At 39.3% G+C, this 10,637-nt stretch overlaps 1 protein-coding gene across 3 annotated transcripts in view; it reads right to left on the bottom strand.

Annotated features, from left to right (window-relative positions):
• Positions 1-9,870, bottom strand: part of mapk11 (mitogen-activated protein kinase 11) — a 10,432-nt gene extending 562 nt beyond the window's left edge. Inside the window, exons 1-12 of one of the 3 annotated variants that reach the window (XM_086058743.1) lie at positions 9,348-9,870; positions 6,157-6,286; positions 6,005-6,063; positions 5,795-5,906; positions 4,373-4,402; positions 4,202-4,249; positions 4,023-4,137; positions 3,883-3,954; positions 3,515-3,594; positions 2,247-2,325; positions 1,985-2,158; positions 1-535 (exon numbers count right to left, since the gene is read on the bottom strand). The exon at positions 1-535 is cut by the window's left edge and continues 562 nt beyond it. In XM_086058743.1, the coding sequence (XP_085914869.1) occupies positions 462-535; positions 1,985-2,158; positions 2,247-2,325; positions 3,515-3,594; positions 3,883-3,954; positions 4,023-4,137; positions 4,202-4,249; positions 4,373-4,402; positions 5,795-5,906; positions 6,005-6,063; positions 6,157-6,286; positions 9,348-9,460 (1,086 nt within the window). In that variant the 5' untranslated portion in view covers positions 9,461-9,870 and the 3' untranslated portion in view covers positions 1-461. Of the gene's footprint in view, positions 536-1,984; positions 2,159-2,246; positions 2,326-3,514; positions 3,631-3,882; positions 3,955-4,022; positions 4,138-4,201; positions 4,250-4,372; positions 4,403-5,794; positions 5,907-6,004; positions 6,064-6,156; positions 6,287-9,347 lie in introns of all 3 variants that reach the window. The other 2 variants (XM_086058747.1, XM_086058744.1) reach the window with 2 other exon arrangements.
• Positions 9,871-10,637: the final 767 nt, after the last annotated feature.

Raw genomic sequence — 10,637 nt, 5'->3', positions numbered from 1 at the left:
TAATACTCTATGATTTATGATGGCTAGAACTGATAAGGATACAATTGATGTGGTCTTAATGTATTATACGTTCCCGTTAATAAGATGAGAAAGTACACTCATGCAATATGCAGGCTAAATGTGAAGCTGCTGTCAGACATTGCCGCAAGCCTGAATCGAAAACGTCTCTGCGCTTTCTGTCACAATAATGAGGAACCAGATGGTGTTGTGCTCCCGCTTTGGAAATCCTAGCGTGCGTTACGTCTTTTCATGTTCCATGTCCTGCTTGTGGACTCTGTAAACACTTCTGTAAAGTTGCTTTCTCGTATGAATCACCATCAGGAGCTGGGTTGTTCCTCTTTCAGTCTCGTGGAAAGGGAATGGAATCATAACAGAAAGCAACTTCCGCATTGGATCTCAAATCTTCCCTGTAATTGCATCATGTGCTGACTCCTCGAGTCTATGTTGTAATAAATGGAGGCTCATTGCTCCACCTGAAGGCTGCCAGTCTTGCCGACGGACGCTTTGAAGCCGTTCACCTCCATAAACACCAACTCTGTCCACAGGGAGAACAACAAATCAGTAACAATAGTTATAATGCTGTGAGCGGTCACAATAGAATTCTTTTAAAATTGAGTATCCTAGAATAATCTTTTTTGTTTGTTTTTCTTTTTAATCCACTAAGGTTGGAGGTAAAGTGAATTGATTGGATATACGTACTCATTATCTTCTATAGCAACAAAATTTGCCTGTGATAAACGGTTAGTAATCACGATTAGCATTAGCGCACTAGCTAGTGCTACTTAAGGTAAACAAAACTACCATTTAGTTGATATACATCATTATATCCACATTACACAAGTAATAGTGCCTTAAAAGTAGTCACTTACAAATGTGCTTCAACATTATTCCATGAGTAAACAAGGGTAGAGCTAGCTGTTCGCTACATGAGATCAGTAACTTCTTGTTGTGGTCTTCCTCTGGGCACGTTTAGTGCATGACTGCCCTCTACTGGTTAAGTGATGAACACCTAAAACCAAGTGGCAGGTGATATTTTGTAATAATTACTGTACGGCCCAAGTGCATTTTAGGAAGTTCAGAACTTCTTTTCCTGTGTTTTGGGGAAGCTCATTGTGCTGTACTGTACTGTCTTGGCTCTTGAATAAAACAACAACAACAACACAGTACTAGGTCAGTGAGGGTTTTTAATAGCCTGGCAATAGCCAGATTGATTTGTGCTTCACTCGAGGGAGTTCTCCATAATGCTCCGTATTGATTTGTTTGAGAAAGGCGGTGCATGCTGTACAACACTTCAAGCTGATTGGACGAAGCAGAATCGTGTTCACGTCTACCTAACTGTTGTTTTGACCAATCACGGCAAAGGATGAAAAATTCGCCACCGACATGCGATTGTTGTGACTAGCTGATATCATGGCGTTGGGTTTATGTTGTCGGTTTTGCAATGTTGATATGCGGATACAAGAGACTAATTCAGCGAGAACTAAATTAATTGCAGCGTCCACGCATTCGTCCACTGTTGTCGCCATGTTTGCTTTGTTTCTTCCCATGGCTTCGGCGCTTCTTGTTTTCGTCACAGCTGCATATCCCGCCCCCAAATACAACGTCGCTCTGTGATTTGTCCGAACCACTAGTGGTTCGTATCGGTGGACATCAATGGGAGCGGTACAAGATGGATTCTCGGGAGTTTGTGAACTCACAAATAGTGCGAGAATACATCTTGCAAGAGCAAGGTTAGGTTATTAAGCAGACAACATCTGCCATTTGGCCACTAGATGGTGCACTAACAGAAGAAATGCAGATCAGATCACAGCTGCCATAGCAATACTGCGTGCGTTTGCCCCAAAAAAGTCAGTGTGTAAAACATGGACGGCCCAAACATGGTTCCGGCGGAGCTTCGAGGCAGAACATTTTACTCAACCTATTTTTAAAGTCGACTTGGTCGCCTTTTTTTCCCAGTCCTAGTGCGTTCCCGCTGAAATCTCACCTTTCCACTCTTCTAAAGTGCGGTCTTTACTCTCGAGGGTTTGGTCATAAGGCGGTGCCTCGGGTTCGTCGTCTGGGTCATGGTACTGTGAAAAGTAAGGGTGGGCCAGAGCCTCGCTGGCCGAGATCCTCCCATCGCAGTCCAAGACCAGCATGTGCTTCAGCAGGTCAACCGCTATAGAAGCACGGAAGGCAAAAGATGGCGCTGGGAGTGATAAGAATACGAATGGACATACTACTTAATAGTGTAATGGAGTGCTGACCTAGTGGATTTGCTCCCCGGAAGATCTTCTCCAGGTCTTGCTGAGGCATAAAAGGCAGAGACTGGATGTACTTCTGTGCCTGTGGACATAAACCCACGCAGCAGAAACCTTTCTTTTACATTTCATATTTCATAGAGAGGAGTCATTTCATTGCAAAATGAGCACTTCAATAGATTGATTGATTTCACACAACAAGAATGAATAAAACAAATGTACACTTCCTGAATATATACCACTTATCCTGTTCTTCTACTGTTTATTTACAAATATTGTTTTTAGTTGTTTTCCCACTAAAGACAAATTGGGATTAATTATCGGCATTTCTGGACTATAAACCACTACTTCACATTCTTTGAACTCTGCAGCTTTTAATGTGCCGTGGCTTATTTATGACTTTTTACTGACGAGCTTCAAGTCAACTGGTGTTTAAGGTAAATTAAAAAATAAAATAAAATCCATCTGCGCAGCCTTTTTCTTTGCAAATGTCCGACACTATCACGTGGAGAGCTGCGGCTAATTATATGACATGGCTAATATATGTACAAAGTATGGCTAAATTTTGCTGTTGCCGCTTTTAACTCATTCACTAGCAGCCATTTGTATTGAAGCAATCCCTGTCGCTCCCGGCTGGATTTTGACTGATTTTGCAAGGCCCACAGAATATTGTGTTCTTAAGCTATAAAAACATGGAACCTACCAAAAGAAGGATTATTCTCTTCTTTCATCAGGAAAAAAAGGTATATTTCAATCTGTTTCCATTTTGCAGCAATTAGCATTAGAGTCCTTTATAGCTAAGTTTAATCATTATTCACAAATCTGTTTAGAACTGTGGGTAAATGAGCTTTTTTCAACATGGCCCTGGTTGATCTATTTTGCTCTGCTGTCACCTGCTGGCCATTTGTGTAATAACTATCATTTATTCAACCGTTCTCTGCAGTTGAGAGGCTGCATCAAAGCCTGTATGCTCTAGCATAAAAAAACACACACACACACACACACACACACACACACACACACACACACACACACACACACACACACACACACACACACACACACACACACACACACACGTCTTTGGGACACTTAAAACATAAAAAAATATATACATTTTTGGGAGCAAATGAGTTAATCAGGTGCGCTTTGTAGTCCAGAAATGGTATTAAGTTAAATATTAATTAAAAATACTACTACTAAAACTGATCCCATGCATTTCAATGAAAATTTGTTTCAATACATTTTCAGTAAAAAGTGGTGCAGCGTCTCACATGATCAGAGCAGATCTTCTGTAGGAGATCCGAGGTCGGCGTCCCAACCATCTCCATGATTCTCTTCAGCTGGTCGATATCTTTTTTTTTAGCAGGAGCAGTTGAAGACATAAACTCTAGTAAGAGCGATGAGCCAAGATCAGTTCATCAAATTGGTTTTAATCCTGCTGCCCAACACCAAACACGACAAGCGGGCTAATTTAAGCCCTTTGTGGCAGCTCCTATTCATTCTCCTTTTCTGTTTGTGCCTCGGATAAGAGATTGTCATGCAAAACCAAAATACCTCTGTGGATCACTTTGCAAAGATAATGGAGGGCAGGGGAGGGGGAAATACAGCTGCTGGCTCTTCCGACGTTGATAAAGGATACAGTCAGTGCCGGGAAAAAGGACTTTTCCCTTCAGCAGCTCTCCCATAATGCATCCCACAGACCAAATATCAACTAGAAGGCAAAGCCCGCAGACCAATCAATAAAAAGGGTCATGAACAGGACAAAAAAAAAAAACTCACCGTTTTGATTGTAGTGCATCCAATTCAGCATGATTTCCGGCGCCCGATACCAGCGAGTCGCCACGTACCCCGTCATCTCATCGTCCGTTTGCCGGGCCAAGCCAAAGTCAAGGATCTGGCGCGGTGACGTGGATATTTAGTAAGCGTGAAGTCACGAAAATGTGAACGTTTGGACTTACCCTCAGCTCACAGTCCTCATTCACTGCCACGTTACTTGGCTTGAGGTCCTGGAAGGTAAGGCATAGTTTTCTTCTATTGAGCAACAGCACATTTGATAGTTGTGTGAATGCTGCACATGCTGCTACGAGAGTCGATTGATGGTGGAAGTGACAGCAAGTGGAGACACTCACTCTGTGAATCAATCCCGCTGAATGGATGTACTGTTCACCGCCGTGCATGAGGAGATAAATGACGAGACAAGGGTCAACAGTGCACTTTGCCATACACTCACCCCGAACATGCTTGTCTATGGGGAGGCTGCTTTTGGCCGTTTCCATGGTAATGCGCCAGACTGAACAGCTGGAGCCGTCTATTTTTAGCATGCATCGGACACAAATTTGTCAGTCTAACAATTTAAAAAAAAATGTTGGGCCACATTCGGATGGGTGTTATGATCATCTTTCCACAAGTATCATATTACTTCATTATTTGGGTGAATACATGTTAATTGTTAATTGTTTATTTAGTAAATAATCGACTATAATGTATGACTGTAAAAAACACAATAGAAATAATATTTATGCATTTACTTTATTCACAGTTGAATTTATGAATTATAAATAATAAAATAAAAATGGTCAAGTAAACAATTCTACATACACATTGAACTTATTTTCGAGGGGGGGGGGGGGAATACAGTGCACCGTAAATAATATAATAAAAATATTAGTGCAATAAATACATGTGTAAATACTAATTCAATCAAATTAAAAATAAATAACTAATTGAGCTATTGATTTATTGTAAATACTACAACAATAAAATATTAATACAACAAATCACGCATATATAAATATGACATGACATTTATTCAAAATAAAATAAAAACAGTCAAACAATTTTACATGTGGACAAAATTGTTTTTTTTTAAATAATTCTGCTGAACGACAATTCAAAAGTAATGGCTGATATTTACATACATTTTTATTATGGGGTTTTCTTTCATTAACAGAACACAACAATGGTGTCCATGTGTGTACATTTAAAAATGATTTATTTTAGTATATAACTTTTTCATTTATGTATTGTAAGTACTACAATAAAAATTGTAGTAACAAAATTGTGTTTCTTTAATTTAGTAACTTATTTTATCATCATTTCATATATATATATATATATATATATATATATATATATATATATATATATATATATACATTTAACATGCTTAGATTTATTTTTGAATAAATTATGTATTAATAAATTGCATTTTAGGTTAATTTATTTCTTGTAGATGCAACAAAAATCTTAGTAAATTAAATAATTGTCTATATACATTTACTTTAAATGTTATTTTATTAATACTGTAATTGGTTAGTTTATTATAACTAAATTAATTAAAACAAACATGAATAATGACTATTTATTAAATTAAACCTTTGCACGTTTTTATACACATTTACATATATATATATATTTTTTTAATTATAATCATTACCTGATATGAGAATGACCTGAACATCTCTGTTTTAAAAAGGTAATGTCGCCCTTCACCACAAAACATTACCCACCGCCTCCTTTTATAGAATTTTTCCAGCAACACAGGAACCCACCTTTAGACCTCGGAGGAGTTGATAAATCAAGAACTGCACATGCTCATCGGACAACCTCTGGAACTTGACAATGTTATTGAGGTCCGCACCCATCAGGTTGGTCACCAAATAGCTTGGGGAGGAAAAAAAGAAAAGCAGAAGGCAAGATGTCGGTAATAAACATGGAGACAAATTACAATGCACTTAGATGTTCTATTTATAAAGACTTACAGTTCATTGAAGTCTTCCAATGCGGCAGCAGGTGTGAAGACATCCAGCAGGCCTATTACCTAATGGAGACGGAACATTTGAATCAATAAGAGTGCACGCAGGCAAGCGGAAAGCTGAACTGCTCCGGTTATTTGGCATTAGGATGCACTAACATTCTCGTGTTTCATGTGCTTGAGTAGCCGGAGTTCCCGGTACGAACGGCGACTGTGGACCAGCGACTGGAAGGGCCGCGACAGCTTCTTCACCGCCACCTTCTGCCGCAGCACCACGTCGTAGGCTGAACTGAGGGTGTGATGATTTAGAATTAGTAAGTCAGGCACTGTGACAGCAATACTCTGGCAAGAACAGTAAGTATTTACACCAAATAATGCAAATGTTTCTGGTTTTACTTCAAAAGCAGGGATGGACAACTTAAATGCTGCAGAGGGTTGCAATGTTTCAACAGTGATACTTGGGGGGGGGGGGGGGCACATTAGACCACTTCCTAACCAGATGTATGACACAAATATTATTTTAAATATGGACAAAATACGTCACGTGCATATGTGCACTTCATAAATTTCTCAATGCATAGGGTTTAAGGCAGAATAAAGGGCTCTCCAGTATGAAAATGAGCATTCAAGGACGGCACAAACCTGCTGAACAGCGAATCAACACTAAGTGAAAGAACTTTTTTCACAAAAAAATTAATAACTCATTGAAAAATGTTCATACTATTGACCGTACTGCCAGTATGTACATTTTGTCGGTGGCTCCCAGGCTGTGGAATGCTCTCCCTGACCGCCTTAGGGCTCCACAGCCTATTGATGTTTTAGGCTTTTGGTTTATTTATTTATTTACTCTCTGTAGCACTTTGAGATTGTTGAAATATAAAGTTTTAGGCTTATGGTTTATTTATTTATTTACTCTCTGTAGCACTTTGAGATTGTTGAAATATAAAGTGCATTACAACAAATACATATTATTATTATTATTTTGCATGTCATTCCAAAATCTGCAAAAATATATATATTAGGCCTACTCATATAGTAGTACAGGGCAGTATAAGTATAAGACCCAGTGTAACTAAGTCATGTCTGCCAGCTAGTGGTGAATGATGATATTACAACGTAAAACTACAGTTGATGCATATTCACAGTTCGGTGCCAGTATATTTGAACAATAGTATATATATTTTTTAAACTAATCAAGGGGCTGCCAGTTTCCCCTGTGTACATTGGCTGACTGCACTGTATGTTCCAGGGCTTCAAGTCACCCACTGCCACTCCAGATGCCACCCCCATCGAATTTCAGCCAATCTTCCGACATGAAGTTCGCACATGCCATGTCTCTGTCATGATGCCATTTTCCATACACGGAGTGGTATGCTCTCAAGTGTAGTGCAGCAGTATCTCCTGTATTTCGTTGCAGGATGAGGATGGGGGGGTTAACATGTAATTTGAATCAAATGATGTGTTTCAACAATAAAACTTGCAGACATTTGTAAGAAGCCAGAGTTATTTTAACGGATATTTCACCATCTAGTCACTTTTCCACATCCATTGTTTAACATAAAGTATGCATTCATCTTTGATATATACCCGAACGTTACAGCATCAAACCTCTAAACCGTTCATCAATTGCCATAATAAAACACACTGTTAAGCCGTGTCAAGTAAAGGGCCCTCAACAGCCAACATGACAAATGGAACTTTGGGAGAAGAGATGACAAAAATGTTTTATTAATAGTCGTCTGAATGAGAAGCATATTTGCCAGTGCTTAAGTGCCCCTGCAGTAAAGCGAGATGAAATTGAAATTGGAAAATCACAATTGAGGGTGTGTATATGATCTCTGCTGTACTACAATGGAGAATAATATGAGCCCGGGTCTCGGGTCTCGAGAGGGTTTCCCATGAGAACCAACTAAAAGGAAAATTGATGCATGCATTCAAAACTCATTTCCTGACACCCCCCATCCCCCAATGGCCGCATGTCAGCATTAGCAATGCAAAGCAGAGCCCTGTAGAGGAATGTATTTTGTGTGTTTTATATAATTTAAGACTTGAATATAAAAGTGGCAGCATGTTGTGGCCCATAGACATACTGGAAGTCGTCTCCCCAAAATAATTAGGAATTGAATTGGGCTCAATTGGACTGGACTGAAACTTATTTAGCTGTATGAGGGATATAATAGTTTAATTTATTATTCACCAAAAATACCAACTTTTTTTTTAAATTATCTTCACCATACTGTGTTAACTTGACGTTTGGCATCTTATCGACTAAAATGCCACAAACATGCAAGGAAACGAAAAGACAACATAACAACAACAACAACTATTTGGCACACAATGAGAAGTACAACTGAAATCAACGAAGCAGCACAATAACAATAATTCAAGACAAGCCGATAGAAGCAATTTGATTAAATATAAACTATGACACAGCTGAGAAGCAAAGGGCAGAGAACAAGTTGATTGGCTGATGCATGAGCAGGGCAGATGAAGCTAATAAGCAATCAACGAATAGGCACAAGCATAAAACAGTGGGATGGGAACAAAAATTCAAACAAAAAAATGAATTTGTTGTTAAAGATATGACCTACATAAGCAAAAACAGACAATAACTTAAGTATCAAGATTGTTTTAAATCGTTAAATGTGTGGAAATGGTCTTGCGAAAGAGCAGGAAGTGTGATTAAAATCAGTTTCACAACAAAGAGGAAGTTGTAATGGGGTCACCATCACACACAGTATTTTGAAAAACCTGCAAAATGACACTTGATAAGGACCACATTAATGCAAAAAATTAATAAATCATGATACATGATACTGCGCTGTCAGGAGGATTTAACAGCATACGTTGCTAAAACTAACCAAATCTCTCCATTAATCAAGATAGATACTAATAGCAGTAAATTATTATATTACTGAAAATATAACTTTTTTCAGTTAGTGTGCTTTAACAGCAGAAGTGTTAAACCCAAGGCACGTGGCTCAGATTCATCCTGCCACATCCCAATTTTGTCTCTTGGCAGCACTATCAAACTGCAATCTGCCATTTGGTCTGCGTCTGAATTTAACTGATACTGCCAGGGTTGGGTGTCACCATAGCAACCATGAGATCCACCTGGCACTCAAGGGGTTTTAAGGCACCAGCAAAGTGGAATGCATTGGATTACTTACTACGATACGGTGTCGAAATGTAAACAAAATGATTATTTTACATTTTGGAGATAATTGGCAGATTCTGGTGACTGTCATGTAAAAACAAACAAACAAACTAAAAGATTCATTCATGTTGATATGCATGCAGGCATCAGTGCAGGGCTGCAGCCTCGCCCCTCCACACATACAAACACTCACCACACCGAACCATAGGTTCCGGAGCCAACCGGCGTCAGGTTCTGGTATCGCTCCGGCACCTCCCACACCGTCTTATTCAGCTCCTGTCGGTAGAATCCCGGCCTGGCTGACATCTTTGGTAGATGACAAGGCAATAGAATAAAAGGGAAATGGGGGAAACGCAGAAGGGAAAAAATGAGACCGGTCGTGCGGGCTGCAGTTCGCTTGCTTGGCGGAGCTGCTGTGACGACGCGCCGGCCACTGGCAGTCTGTCTCCCCGCCCCGCTCCTTCCCTTTGTCTGACGGTCGGTCTTTATGGCGTTAGATTTGTGCCACAATTATACAAGCGTAATGGGAAATACTGTGCACAAAAGCGTGTTTCGTGCGTAAAAAAAATATGTTTCGTACGTAAAAAAAAAATTCGTACGTGCAAAAATTTGTTTCGTACGTACAAAACCGTTCTCGTGCACGCTTGCTGCTTCTCTCCGCTACGCGTACAATACCTTGTTTCGCGCTTACGTTGCGAGGGTCGAGCCGCAACAATTGTGCCACAATTGTCAACCAATCAGGGGTCGGGCAGCAGGGCAAATCCCCATTGGCTGTTTAATATCCAATAACATTTTACATACGATGTCCCCAGAAGCCTCAAACGTTCAATTCGATAGAAGTTTCGGGAATTCGTCTGATTTCTAACACAAGACTTTGCCATTCTGATTGTTGAAGTATACATCGAATATTTAAAATAATATATCTTCGTTTAGTTTAACGTTATTGTCCTTTGAGACACCAGTAGTTGATTTTTTGTTGTTGTTGCTGTCTATCTAAGATAGCATGCACTCTGATGGAATGTCAACTGAGTAGCGACAGGGAAATGTCACACCACAGCCACATGTAAGTATTTAAAATGACTAAATTCGTAGTTTTTTCATACAAGCTGATCAAATTGTTTTGTTTTGTTTTTCAATTAAATGCTGAGTTTCTGCATGGGAAATAATACTTCTATCTTGATAGAATGTTAACATATACCAATTAATTTGAGATGCTGCAACGCCAGCGAACCAGCCACAGCCAATTTGCATTGTTAATGCTGTGAATAAGACGCATTAATGGTTTAACAATTCAATTTTTGGCTACTTACATCGAATACTGCTCAAATGTAAATATTGCCTTCCGCTTGGATTTGGTAGGGAGCGGAGTAATGCTACTTTTGAAATTCAAAAATTCAGTATTTTTGTTAAACTGTATCTATGTAAATAGTTCATAAGATCCTTGTCATTTTCACAGGACCAGCTGAGGCAACAGTTGTTGGAG

This window comes from Leptonotus elevatus, chromosome 17 (assembly GCF_054856555.1).
Source record: "Leptonotus elevatus isolate MCC_2025b chromosome 17, RoL_Lele_1.0, whole genome shotgun sequence".
NCBI lineage: Eukaryota > Metazoa > Chordata > Actinopteri > Syngnathiformes > Syngnathidae > Leptonotus > Leptonotus elevatus.
The sequence above is the reverse complement of the archived record's forward strand: the minus strand, read 5'-3'. Positions and strand labels throughout refer to the sequence as shown.